The sequence below is a fragment of the Trachinotus anak genome, unplaced genomic scaffold (genome assembly GCF_046630095.1).
Source record: "Trachinotus anak isolate AG129_WGS33_773 ecotype Australia unplaced genomic scaffold, CSIRO_AGI_Tana_v1 ptg000026l, whole genome shotgun sequence".
Lineage (NCBI taxonomy): Eukaryota > Metazoa > Chordata > Actinopteri > Carangiformes > Carangidae > Trachinotus > Trachinotus anak.
In genome coordinates, this window is record NW_027273877.1 from 5652501 (window position 1) to 5667365 (window position 14865).

General features: G+C 44.3%; 1 protein-coding gene across 3 annotated transcripts in view; it reads right to left on the reverse strand.

Moving 5' to 3' along the window:
- pard3ba (par-3 family cell polarity regulator beta a) overlaps positions 1 to 14865 on the reverse strand; it is a 143828-nt gene that overhangs the window by 28844 nt on the left and 100119 nt on the right. For all 3 annotated transcript variants that reach the window (XM_071464562.1, XM_071464563.1, XM_071464561.1), the window contains 3 exons: positions 10254 to 10364; positions 9643 to 9933; positions 786 to 897 (listed from right to left, as the gene is read on the reverse strand). In XM_071464562.1, the coding sequence (XP_071320663.1) occupies positions 786 to 897; positions 9643 to 9933; positions 10254 to 10364 (514 nt within the window). The remainder of the gene's footprint in view (positions 1 to 785; positions 898 to 9642; positions 9934 to 10253; positions 10365 to 14865) is intronic.

Below are 14865 nucleotides of genomic sequence, written 5' to 3' on the forward strand. Positions count from 1 at the left end.
CTCTCTTTGCTCAGTTGTGTCATTTAATGAAAAATAAATCTAGCTCTGAGGAAACGTCTTCGCAAATCGCAGCGGCCGGATTCAGTGATTCTGATTCAGATCAAAGTGTGATTTTCTGCATCCTTGGCCTCGCTATTAAAAAAATCCCATTTTAAAATGGCTGATAAATGGCTATTGATTTCCATGGCGAGTATGCTGAGATCAGGAGTGTACGGAGGTAAATGAAATGATTCCTCAGGCTGGATCAATACAGGTTCAGGGACATTTAGCAGTGCAGCTTGGTTAGGAGAGGCGACTACAGTGAGCCATTTCAGACCACTGTTGCTCTTTCCAAAACAAGGAAGACAGTGAGGGGAGAGCGAGTTTGGGCCAGACAACACTATCAGGGAGGAAGAGGAAAAATGGAGAAGCAATAGGATAAGAGAGAAAGAAAGAGAAGGTTGCGGTACAGAGCTGAAAGAGAGGGTGGATGGAAATGTCACCGGTCTAATAGATCTCTCTATAAACTAAATGAGGAGGAGAGTGGGCGCCGCCTCGGTGGCACACAGCACCTCAAAATGTTAACAAGAGAGCTGAAAATAGACCCAGACAGACACAGGGGAAAACAGGGCCGGGCAAACAGAAACACTGGAGGACTGAAGTTCACATCCGCGTTTTCCCTTCGTTTAACATTTCAACATTTTAAACTACTGTCCAGTGTCTTGCAAGCAGAAGCATTTCGATTTAAACTTATTTCTCGCTACCGAAACCTGGCCGACATTTCTACTCTACACTCCCACACTCACCCGGTTTGGGTCGTTCTCCAGTACCCGGCGTCGTGCGGCGTCCAGCTCCTCGTAGACCGGAGCAGCTCGGGGTTGCTGGTACTCCCTGCGCAACCCCTGGTAACGCTGATCACTGCAGAGAGACAGAAAGGTAGATGTGAATAACGCTCAGTAGGGGGTGGCTGGAGAGAAGCAAAAATGTAGATGAGGAACTAACATGGATCTGGTCATGGCCTTCACGTCAATTTCTACGATTATTCCACGACTTTCCAAAAATGATTTTCCATGATCTACAACCAACCATAACCAAAACACAGCTGGAAATGAAACAGCAAGTGAAACATGACACACTCGTCTTCATCCTTTGTTAAATCCACTCGTGTTCTCTGGCTTCGCAGTGACAACCCTTCACAGCGCACGAAGACTGACAAGCAGACAGATAATATCCACAAAGTAGAGCCTCTGAGAAGACATCAGTGCCTGAACTGAACTTTCTAGAGCTGACAGAGAAACCTAAGAAAAAAAAACTGAACAGGAATGATATAAAACATTTGATGGATGTGCCTTTTCACTTTAAAGTCACATAGAGCGATGGGGTGCTATCCTGGACTGAACTACAGAGTCAACAACCAAATGATCCTGCTGTTTCTGACCTTTGCAAAGAGACCAAAAAGGTGAAAATGAAGAATATATCAGCAAAGAAAAAAGGGAAGAAGGAAGGAAAAAAAAGTGCCACCAACTGCCAGAGAAGAGATAAGAACTCAGGACAGAATGGGGACAAAACTTAAAGACATCATCATGCTCACTGGACCTTAATGCTAGATAAGCCACACACACCTGAGAGTACAAACCTGGGCAGACATAAACAAGGACATGCACGCACACACACACACACACACACACACACACACACATATACAGAAAAGGCAGTGGACAAAAATCGTGCACCTGAGCGAGCACAATCCTTCAGGATGTGCAACCAAAGTGCAACATAGTGCTGTCGTTTATCTGTGTTTACTGGCTGTGCCGGAAACATATCTAATATTGACACTGATATGCTGTTCGTTTGCTATTTGGTCCTCAGGAGATTCATGCTGCATAAAAAATGTAAAAAAATAAAAATAAAAATACAAGGAGAAAATGCTAACTCTCCAGCCTTCCTCTGCATCCATGAAACCCAAACACCCATAACAACTACACATAAGGGAGCCTTTGTCTGACACATACAACACCCACACAGCCTACATCAAACAGGCGCTGTGCCTTACATTCTAATGGTCTGACCTCCAGGCAGATATTGACCAAAGGAGAGAGAGAGAGAATGGCCGAGAGACACAGAGAAGAAAGAGAAGTTCATTAGTGAAGTACACAGCTTCCATGTTTTTAAGTCATCTCTTGGTACCCTGCCTTTAATTAGAAAATCTGGCTGAGACTCTGAGTATATGTCTGTGTTTGTGAATGCAACCTCGGGAATGTATACAGGTGTGTGTCTCTGTGTGCGTACAGTTAGTCCTTGGTTAGTGGTATGTGGGAAACACTGACATCGTGTTTGTGACTGTGTATATGTACCCTGACTTAATGCAGCCTGCCTTCTAGCCGACTCAGTGGGGACAGACAGCTGACTCATACACACTTCTGTGCCAGTGTGTTGATATGCAAAGTGTCGCTATCATTCTACACAGACGTGTGTGTACTCCTTGCTGTAGAGTCCCTGCTGACGCTCAGGGCACAATACTCAATCCTGATTTGCTGCCGTGAGGAAAAGAACTTTCCGAAAGTTTCTGTGGTGTGATGAAACGCCGGCGCAGATGCTTGTGTTTTATAAAGATGGATATCTGAGGCGGCATCAGGCCCAGCACTGAGCTAATTGTTGCTTCTTGAGATTGGTTTAATGGCTGGTTTCAACATGCAGCTAATCAATACTAATCTCTGTTTCCCCCCCAAAGTGCTGCGTCCTGCAGACAACCTTGCTGTTAAAGATATTCACACTTAATCTCTTGTATTATTTATTTATTCACTTGCTTTTTATTACTTACTTACCCTCTGCCGCCCACCAGCCCCTCGTGCTCACAAACAAACAAACAGACCCTCAGAGAATGAACGCACACAGCCAAGTTGAGATTTTTTTTTTTCACGCCACCCCTCTTCTACCGAACCCATTAGCCAATCCCTGGGCCCGTAATTAGGGCTGCCATTTTGATTGAGCGTGCATGTCGCTCTCCAAATGAAACAACACTGTAATTATCTCATTATGCCTTGGCCTCCATCACTGACAACGCCAAATATTATCATATTAATGGCTGAAGACAGAGACTGATTCTGGATAAAACATTACAAAAGGGGGGGGGGGGGGGGGGGGGGGGGGGACTTGAGGTTTGTTTCGTCGCACTTTGATGGTTTGACAATTCTGCAGGTTGCTTTGCTTTCCAAACAGTGACAGAAGAGGGAGAGAGGGATATACATGAGTGTGCCTGTCTGTATCAGCACACACATTTGCATGTCCTGTCCTCTCTGAGTGTGTGTGTGTGTGTGTGTGTGTGTGTGTGTGTGTGTGTGTGTGTGTGTACACAGAGAGAGACGGGTAGGCTCTCCTGTTGTCATCAGCAGCTAATAACCACTGCTGATTGCCTGTCTACGGGCCTGAAGCCAGTTGCATAAACACAACACACCTAAACTATAGTGATGCACAATTATCTCAATGGAGCGGTGTGATATGAGACTATTTGTGACATCGACGAAGAAGAAACCAGAGTCGGCTGCCATCGAAATGGGCCGACCAGCTGAGAAACAGAGGTAGCATTTCTTAGATTATATGTGATGCACATAAAAAACTGCTTTTTTCCCTCAGATCTCAGAAATGACTTTGGTGAGGACGGTGTAACCAAGGGAAATTGTCCAAAGCTACAGAGGTAAGTAATAAGTTGGATTGTGTAGGGAAGCTCTGTTCTTTCTTTACTCTACTGTTTCCATATGTGATGTACAGAGGTCTTGTAAATTCATATGGGCACCAGACTGACAGGTAAATACTCCAGACTACAACTAATCAATAAATCAATAATAAGCCTTATTTTGCTACAGAAGTTGATACCACTTAAATCAGACGAGTTATTCCTTCAAGTATCACATTTCATCCATATTTCAGAGTATCTGACTATGCAGGTTGATCTGACGGCGCGCTGAGGGAAGGAAAACTGGAGGAGGAAGGAGACTGAAGGAGGAGGAGAGGGAGAGGATGAGACACAGGAGCAGGAAATGAAAGATGCGTCAGAAGACAGAATGAGAGCAAAGCCAAACAAGCGACACAAAGACAAAGATGGAAACTTGGAAAAGAGTGAAAGAAAAGAGCGGGAGAACTGGAGTGAGAACAAAACCGACTGTCATCTGAAAGAGAGAGTGTGTGAGACAAGCAACTATCCCGTGGTGTTAGCCAGTGTGAGGGCAGACTAATTAGGAAGTGTGTGCCGCCACCGGCAGGTTTGGTGACTTCTTCTTGCTGTGGCTAGCTGATTTAAACACAGCACACTGGGGGGAAAATAGCTCAGGAAGGCAGGTTTTTCTGCTGTCTGCATGCTGGAGGTAAGCACACATCAAAGTGCATGGTCAATGTTTAGTTTCCTGGTGTAATATTGGGAATAGAGTTGGACAGAAATTCAGTGGAGCTTCAAAATGGAAGCAATGGGAAAACAAAGAGGTTTTTACTGCTGACAGAAGCGTACCGCTTTGTGCTCCTGCTGAACTCGAGTCTGTTATCAGTCCCTTTGAGTCTCACCGAAACCTACAGGAAACAGTTCTATGATGGTACATTTGAACCAAACCGAATCAGAATTGGTCTTGTTGTTCATGCAACACACACACACACACATATATATATACACACAATTCTGCAATGGGAAATAACGAAACACAGATTTTAAAAAAAACCAAAAAAAGACAGGAAAATGCAGCAGAGGCTATGTGATCCTGACTTTTAGCCACCAGAATGGGTCAAGCTCCAAAAACACTGGATCCTACACTTCCCATGATGCAACTCCACAGTACACTGCCTACATCTTTCAGATTTAAAATGACTTTTTCAGACATTAACAAGGCCTTTCAAGGGGTCCCAAGATAAATACGAGGAGTTAGAAAAGAATTGACGGATAAGAGTGAAGAGTGAAAAAACATTTCTAATCCTCTTTATATTTATCATCCCCAAAGGGAAATATAGTTTCTCCTTTTTCTCAATATTATCTTCTGACTTGTGAAAAGAGAAAAAAAAACACATTTTTTAAGTGAAATACTTTATAATAAAAATCCTTCAAGTGAAACAGAGAAGACAATGTCTCTCGAGTTGGTTAAACTGACCAAAACTCACCGAACCCCAGCATCTCATACAACAGACACATTACTCATCATGGATCTGTTTCCTGTGCACAGCCATAAAAATGAAACTTGATTAACTCACAGTCTAACACTAACTTCCCACAAGAGCCATTTTCATCTGTGTGACTGACCATGAACAAAACAAAAGCTGGAAGCTGCTTGAACGCAACTAGGAAACATTTTAATTGTTCAACTAAAGAACCAATAAAAGATAATGAAACTTTAAAGGAACAGAAGACAAAAGCATCTTAATATACAGTCTGCATTAATGACGTGCTGTTTGCAAGGGAACAACATTATTCTCTCCTTCCTCAGGAAGATGCTACCTGACAACTAAATCCACAGCTGAAAACAAGAACATGTACTTTCTGTCTGCCGCACAGAAAAGGTGAATTTGCTTCTGCATTAATGGGAAGCCTCCTTACATAATGTCTGCTCTGCACTTCTTTCACGCTGCTTGCTTCTCCTCTTTTCTGTCTATAGGGGAATGAAACTGCGTCTTCAGTGTTGCACCAGAACGAAGTGAAGAAAAGAAGAAAACCAACATTATTCAGGTCTCCTAAAGGCACCAAAACTACCTTGTAGCTCCTTTCTAATATATTCCCACAATTAGTCACACTTGTCTCGAGTGATTAGAGAACTGGACTTTGTTCCAGCGTTGGGTAAACTCTGTGGCATGTATGCCTCGTGCCACTGCTTGAACCATGGGAGAAATGTGGGAGCATGTTCACTGAAGTGTCATTTACCTGTCGTAGCTTACAAGCTCACCTTCATCTTCCCTCCTCATTTTCTTAGCACAATGGTGCATTTAAAAAAAAAAAAAAAACACACCTCTCTCGGGTCTTTACATCTCTCTGCTTTGGCCTCCCTCTTTTCCTCACTGCTCTTTCATCTCATCTCTTCTGTTTCTTGCTCCAGGTACAAAGAGTGCCTTCTGGCTAATAAAATTTGACAAGCATAGCTAACCTTTTTTCTCCACAGGTCAGCCTCTAGCATGGCTCTAATCAAATGTGACGCCCATCACGGCACACACCTGCCATTGAAGGCCTAATGAAATTGTCCGACAGTAAATTAGCTCGACAGCGCTAGGAGTCTTCTGTTGAGGGCCTTGACAGGAGGGGAGTAGGGGAGTGTGGGGGGGGGAGACTATGCAAACACACGCAGACTATGCGTGGACGCAGAGGCATGCACACTTACCTTCAAAAACATTTGGATAAAGCTAAATGAACATTAGGGATTTCAGAGGCACACACCATCTCCCACATGTATAATGAGCACATTTCTTCCTCAGCATCATTAAAACAGTGTAATGTAAAAGATGAAGGAAACACACATGTTGTTCCCTTGGAAACAATAAAATCTCACATGCCCCAGCTATAAAGTACAGCTCTGTGGGAGCATAAGGTACTGTGAAACTGGAGAAGTGAAAAGTATGCTTGTTTGCACTTCAACTTATAGATACACACACACACACACACAGCAGCTAAGCTTAGACCAGTCATTTTTGTGCAGTGGTATAAAACTCACCGGACCACACGCAGCTTTGTTGCTAGGTTACGCTAGGCTTCCTTGCAGAAATATGACATGTGGGTGGCTGTGTGCGCGTCTATTCCTGACTGTGAATGAAAGGCACAAGGTGGTGGGGGTGGTTCCGACCTCATGGCTGGGTGTGTGTGTGTGTTTTAACAGATGTACAGACTTTGTGAATGAGAGCCCTCGTCCAAGCCGCAGGTGGTGGTGGAAGGTGAGTGGAAACGCTGGAGCCAGCAGTGAGGAGGCATGTGCGAGTGGTGGATGTGGGATGTGGGTGGGTGTGACCATGTGATCCGCCTGAGCTCATGCAACATGGCCAGCTGTGGTATTTAAAGGCAAATTCTGGTTAGTCAGTCTTATTTTTGTAGTATTAGTCATCGTTTTCTCAGTGAACTGTCTGAGTAGAATTTGCAGGACTTTTGTCTCTTGTCTTTTTGCCCTGTAGTGTATAGTCACATAGGAGGACAGGTGTACATAGTGCATTTATTGGGGACTACTTTCATCTGTGGATTAACACATATTAGTGACTGTTTAGCTCAGGAAGCCAAGTGTTGGGATCCTTGTGGCTGACCATGTAATAACAATAAAGTTTTGGTCTTTTTATGGGATTTGTTGCACCATTACTTGAGTGCACACTTCTCTAAGACATCATGAAAACCAGCGTGTGCACTGTGGCCGCCCATTAACAACACTCATTTCTATCTTTCTTTGTCTCTGGGGACACCCTTACGTACAGAGTTAACAAGCCGAAGAAGGCTCCTCATCCATCATGCTAATGCTAAAGACTATCTAATATACATTAAGAGCAAACAGGGGAGGGAGAATGGACAAGTGACACAGTGGAAGAGACACAGAGACAGAGAGAGGCTGAGGAGAGGGAGAAAACAGGCTGGTAATGAAGTACCCACCACTAGTGGATGAGAGCTAAAGTGGTCTAACAGATCTGTCAGGCTGCTAGACTGTGGCTAATTATCCCTCCTCCTCTTTTGTCTGCATCCTCTCCTCTGTCACTTCTTCTCTCTTGAATTTACTTAGCCTATCTAACACATTTTCTCTCCCTCTCTCTCTGCCTTGGCTCGGTCTTTCTTCCCTCTTTCCCTACACTCTTTTCCTGCCTTCTCTTTTCTCTCTCTCCCTCCGTCTGTCACTTCTTTCCATTCCCATCTGTCTCCTTTCCATGTCCAACCTCTCCCTCTCTGTATCCGCTCTTTCTCTGGATTAGATTGGGTGTCTGGGGCTTAGTTTTTGATTTGCAAGTCAATAGTAATTTCTGTCAGAGTTTAAGTTGAGGGAAGTTTTAATGTGGCCTGTATTATTTCATACGGGAAATGATAAATTTGCATTAGAATCCTCTCTAGATTTTCTCTTTTTTCTCTCTCATATGCTAAAGTGGCTGCAAGTTAAACTATAAGGTTTCAGAAAACCCCTGCAGTAATGATATATAATATGGAAGGAATTACAACATTAATAAGCTTTGAACCTCTGCAAGCATTAACCCTTCTGTTCTACTGAAAGTAAGGGGCTCTGACACCCCAATATTATACTAAATTTAATTTTTTACTTGAGTGCATGCACATTTTTTCATTATACTACCTTAAATTGCCCTTAAAAGCTTCCACCATTCATTTTGTGCATATGACTGTGGCTGTTCTAGTCATACGTTATGTTTATATGTTCAGGATCTCCAGAACACTGGATTTAAAATTCAACCCTGACTATGAGGTTAGGCTACCACTCCCAGCTTCGAGGGCGTTTGCATCCACACTGGGTCAGCATGTCGAACATGCAGACAAGGCAACCAAGACGGTTTTTGTGGCCAGACATGATGTTCTTGATTGGCAGGCAGGCCAACTGAGCATGTTTGGCAGCACAAACATGCCAGCATCACCAGGAAAGAGTCTGCTGATGTCTGTGCATCAAAAACTTCAGTCAGTAACTGCAAAGGATTTGTACTCAACATTAAATGTTTATTATTTAGCTTTTTGTCTCTCAAAATAGGGGAACTGTGTCTAAGATCAAATTATAGCTGAGATTCAGCACTTTGACCTGACAGCCATTGTTCCATTGTTTAAATCCAATGTGCTTGAGTACAGAGTCAACACAATGAAAATATGTCACTGCCCTGGAACCTTTTTAACTTCAGTGTATATTAGTCATCCTGAGTAATTCCAGTCATATTCACTTTGCGTTCATATCTCTATCTGTACGAGATACATCTGGTGGTCTGAGAGGCGCGGTGGCTTGAAATTCAAACAACGTTAAATTGAAGAGACGGCTGAGTGGAGGAAACCTTGTGCTTTCAGCGATGTGTTGAGCTGGATGATTTATATGGGTGTGTGAGTGTGTGTGTGTGTGCGGACATAAGAGAGAGGATTTGTGCAACATCGTCTTGAAACACATACTGAGCCCTTCGCAAACATTTTAAATGAAAGGAAAAACATGCAAAACATTAATATTCCTCCATATTTTCAGCTTGGTAGTCAAACTGACCCCAAATAAACTTTCTGTGCATGTCAACATGTGCAGATTAACACTGACAAGTTGGTGCGGTGAATGTTACAGAAACAAGTACAAATGATTTCAATCATGCTTTTAGAGATTTTTGCTTTAGTGATTTTAAAATGATTGCAGACATAACAAAACAGCTACATGAATGATGCATGCACTATTGTGTGGATGTGTGTGTGTGCGCGTGTGTGCGTGTGTGTGCATATGTAAGAGTGTTACAAGCATGCATTCATGTTTTATGGATTTTCCGGCTTGGCAGACTATGAATGTAGATATGTGGAAATACCCTCTTGCTCATGCTGGTCAAGCCATGGCTCCTGACCTTGTGTACGCGCACAACGTTGTGTATCTATGCAGCAGCAAATATGCAAATGCTATACACACATTTAAAAAATGAACGCAGAGGTATTACACTACTTGAGAGGTGAAATTATGAGAGAACCAGCAGAAATGAATAATCCCTCCGTCCTCTCACCTGTCTGCTTGTGCGTGATGTTGGTTCTGCAGAGCAGCCGGGGGTCTGGACTTGTTGACCTTGGCGTAGAGCCCATCCAGCTCCTCAGAGGAGGCCTGAGGCAGGTGAGGCCCCGCTGCTGGTGCCGCAGGGGAGGGTGTGCGGCTAATGAAGGACTGAGGCGAGGACGGCTGGCGGAAGTTGTTGATGCGGGCGTAGTTGGGGTCGCTGTCATCATCTTCCACGTCAGGGAGGGAGGCCGGGTCAGGGGTGACGTGGCCGGAGTGGATCTCGGTGTAACGCGCATCGTAGCTGTCAGACAGTAGAGGAGGAAGCAGCTGAACACAAGTATAGTACAAATACACCCTTCACTTTAGAAATAGCCTCTCTTCAGTATTGAACCTGTGGGTCTGTGGTGTGGTAGACAGCTGTGCTACACATACACCGGGTGGGTGCATGTTGCTGCATCAGGATGATTCCCAACTTGTCAGGCAAGGTGTCAATCACAGCCCTTTACTATACTGACAAACGCTTTTCTGTGATCCTGTGAACTTTCTCGCTCTCTCAGCACTTTGTGTGTTGTAAACCTTTCTGACACTCCTTCCTGTGAAAGCCAGCACAGAGATTCATACCCATCTCTGCTGTCGGGGATCCTGTCCACTTCCTCTTCACTCAGGGCCTCCAGTTTACTTTTAGCTGCTTTCGCTGCATCTTTGCTCTTGTCTTCTTTCTTCTTGCCAAACCTGGACAACACAAGAAGACACACAGATGCAACAAGAATTTTAATTGATCCGACTGACTCTGTGATCAGGGAAACTGACAGCTTCATCATCCTCAGGTAGATAATACTGCAGTTGACCAAATACTTTTATTTTGTAGGTACGGTTTCATAGGAGACTTTTATGATGAAACAATAAACTTCACTTGAGCAACACAGCTTGCATGAGTTGATGAAAGACGTTGTCTAACTCGCACAACATGCAAACACAACACACACTCCACCTTGCATCAGGTTTCCAAATGCTGACACACACACATACGCGTTCCCACCGCCAGACAAACTCATTCTTACTCTTGTGCATTCATTAGCAGCTGTGGCTGGAAAAAGACTGCTTAATGATAGATATGGGTATAATGTCACAGCAGGCACTGACAATCCACAGTGGGAGTGTGTCTCTGTGTGTGTGTGTGTGGGCACATGAAAAAGGGGTACAGTTGTCGCACGGCATATGGAGCATGAATATTTGAACATTTCGTCCAATAAAATAGCTGTTACACCACAGTGGGTTACGCTTCTCTTATCAACTTTGCCATTATGACCATCATCATCATCATCATTATCTTTCTGCAGCTCTTATTCTCTCATTTCACAGGAAACACGCGCTCGTCACCTCAGCTCGACTTAAAATGAAGCTCACGCTTTCCAGAAATTAACCACGGAGTATTTCATATTCTATCTCTTCTTCACATCATCTTCCACCCCGTGCCCGCTGCCCTCTCTCAACCCTGCCTCTCTCTCTCTCGCTCTCTCTTGCTTCCTTCATCTCACCCGCCAACCCACTTCTTTTTTTCCCCTCTCGCCCTCTTCTTTCCTTCGAGCTCCTGCTGAGCCAATCTAATGTCTGTGTTTATCTCATTAACAGCGAGGTACCTCTCGTCACGGCTACAGGCAGATCCGCAGCCTGAATGGTAACCCGCTGGCCTGGCCAAGAGCGGCTTCAGAGCTCAAGCTGAAACCTGGACAGGGAGGCCACGGTGGCCTGGCACCATCCCGCACACAAATTACTAACGTTTTTAGCAAATCTGCTCACCTCACTTACATCTGTGAGTTATTGTTGCCAACAGCTGGTCAGATTTACTTTGATTAAGGTAATCAGGTGATCTTCTTCTGACCTAGTTCACAGTCAAGTGAGCGGACTGGACTTCATGTAATTCTCAGCTTAGCTCTGGCACAAGTGGCCCTTTAAAGGCACACTCCACTGTAAGGGAAAGCAATTAAGTATTGCACTGTTGCAATACTGACTCCAGCACCAGTGTTTTTATATTTTCAAATGATACTTCAGCCTTTTAGCAGTGCATTCATCCTCCCAGTCAAGGCCTCCATCTTTGAAACTCAACGTCCTCAGTTTGTAACAGATTTTCTTTGAAAGGGTGAACCCACACCAGTGATTCTAATTGTTCTGGCTGATAAAACCTCTGTTTTATCTCTGCCCAACTTCAACCTGAGCAGGAGTCTAAGACAACATCCACACTACTACATTTTCGTTTTATAACACATCTCTTTCGTCTCCTGTCCACACTACTCCGGAGTTTTCCAGCCCTGAAAATGGAGCATTTTGGAAATGCTGTCATGTATCTATGTGTTTTCAGGTGTGATAGTATGGATGCAGATAATTTCTGATACAGAGCTACGAATGCTTGTCTGGATGCAGATCAGTGTGGATCGTAGTAGTGTGGATGTAGTCTGACAGCCAGAATGAGTGAAAACACCAGTGAGGGTGTGAAGGGCCTTTAAGCCTAAACTGAGGTGACCCTGATGACATCATCAAGGTTACTTTTTCTAGCTTTCTTGACTAGCTCCTCCCTGCCACATCATACAGCTGCTTTAACAGGCTGAGTGGTCCAACCCATGACTGATAAACTGACGTTAATGTGTAAAATTGGTAAAATTTTCCCTTAAAGCAAGACAGGCACTGACTACAGTTTCCCCTGATCTTTGCACCACTTCAGGAAGTTTAAATCTGTCATCTGCAGCCTCCTTGTTTTATTTTTATTTTTTTTCTTCAGGTGATATCACTGGTGCTAAGCCCTTGTTGCTGTAATGTTTTCCACCTCACTTCCTAGAGATCACTTGCCACAGAAACAGTGTGGGCGCTGCCGCAGCATCTTTTTTCTGCACATTTCTTCCTTCTTTTTTTTTTTTTCCTTCTTGGAACTATTTTCATTTTCTAAGCACTCCCACATTATGCCGGAGCCGCCAAAAGCAGACTACCAATTACCTCAGTGATAACAATGTAGAATTCAGTAATGGTGGAAAAGGAATATCAGCACTATTCATCTTAGTATGCAACAATAGACATATCATTATATTACACGTAAATATATGATTATCCAAAATCTGAGGTTTATCTGGCTGAGCTGCCAGGTAGATTCACCCCACCTCCACACACACACACACACACACACTGCTTTAATCAACATGCCGAGAGGGCAGAGGTCCACAGTTGGACCCATCATTATATCTGCATTAATTAGGAAAGCCTTTTTTCTCACTGCATTGTCTGAAAGGAGATGGAAGGGAAAGGGAAAGAGGGGGAGATGCAGAATGGAAGTGGGACTCCCAATTAGAGACATGTACCTGCCATGAGGGAGGTGATTATCCCCCACTCTCCCATCATCTTATCCCTTCTTCCTCGCAAAAAGTCCCATCTTTTCGCATTGAGCCAACCGTTTGTTAGCGATGTCTCATTGCCTTTCTTTCTCTCTCTGTCTATTTTTTTTTATCACTGTTCTTTGTTTTATTTATTAATTCTGTCTTTTCATAGGACTATTTCTGCTCTGTCACTCTCTCAGAAACTTGACAGTTAATTTCCTGTCGAATGCAAGACTGCTGCTGGATAAAAAAAAAAAAAAAACGACAGATCTATAGTCTATGTGCACGAGCAGAGGTAAGGGAATGCACAAACACACACGTATACAAACCTACAAAAACAACTCTATGAACACACATTACTCACAGTAAACTGGATTGCTCACACACACAGGTAAGCAGTGACACACACACACACACACACACACACACACACACACACACACACACAGGTAGACAGCAATATACATCAGCACAGACAAACACACACGGTAACTCTGTAGGGAACTGCAAACAGTCTCATGGAATAGGACATCTCATTAACTTAGCATTATCTACCTACACAACCACTCCATCAAACTCTCATTAGGGGGAGGTAGGGGGTCCGGGTGAGTCAGGCTGCTCTGGTGTCCCATTTAATACACTCCCCACTGTCACACGAGCTAGTGGGAACCATTATTAGTGTGTCGCTGTCATCGTTAGCCAGCCGCGCCCGCCGTCGCCCCTGCGTCACCTCGGTGTCCCCTCTGCAGGCACGGGAGTCTGAGAGGAGGTGATGCTCGCCTGTTCAGCTTGTGAGAGTTCTTGATAATGTGTCTTTCACTTTTTAGACACTATTACAAAAGATTTTTATATTTTCTGAGAAAACTGCCTCAGACGAAATTTGTTCATCTACTTCTTGAAAAGCCAATGGCCTCTTCTCCTCTCCTTCCTTCTGCCTTCTGCCATTTCCCTGAGTCTCCTGTGAAAAACCCAAGTCAGATAATCATAGACTACACAATGACCACACCGCTTCACAAAATCAACACTCCGACTCGGACAAATGCAGCCAGCCGGTCGCACAGGAAATTCGCTGCAAGGTAAGCAGGCTGCTAAGAAACTGGACTGACTGTAATTAAAAAAGCTACTGTCATTCTCATTACTGTAGAGGAGGGGGGGGGGGGGGGGGGGACATGCATGCGCTCAGTTAGCCATGCTCTAATGAGGCTCTATATCTAACATGGAGATCACAGCTAGCCAGTGCGGTGATGTCACCAACCTGACCTGTGCAATTAGCCCTCTGCGGAGTGAGGGACCGAGCCAGAGGGCGCACCGGAGCTCACTCTGCGAGACAAACTTAACTATTGCACATAATTGTCTTAACAAAGTGCGCCAGGTATCTGCAGCCAGAGAACTAAACATCTCCTCTCTGCAGACTAAACAGCCTCATTTTGGGCTTCTCTCCATGAATCTTTCAAGAAAGCATCTCTCCTCTTCCGTTCTCAGCATTAGCCCTGCTTTGTTTCCCGCAGTTGTGACAACAAACTCTGGCAGTGTGCAGTGTGAGTTGAGTGTGTGTATAGTCTTAATAAGCTTTCCTATCTGGTGCAGCAGGGAGTCAGTGGGTGGCTAGTTATCGGCAGGCGTAACGAGGGATGTGAGAAGCCCGTCTGGCACCGTGGATGTGTGTGTGTGTGTGTGTGTGTGTGTGTGTGTGTGTGTGCGTGGTGGAAGTCATGTTTTCAGGACGAGGACAAGGCTTTAATTGATGTGTGTGTATGTGTGCATTATGTGTGTGAGCTCAACAACACCTTGGCATACAGTGTTTGAGGTGAGGCACGGACACACACACACACACAAACTGAAGAGCTCATCTCTGCAAAGAAGCTGGTTTA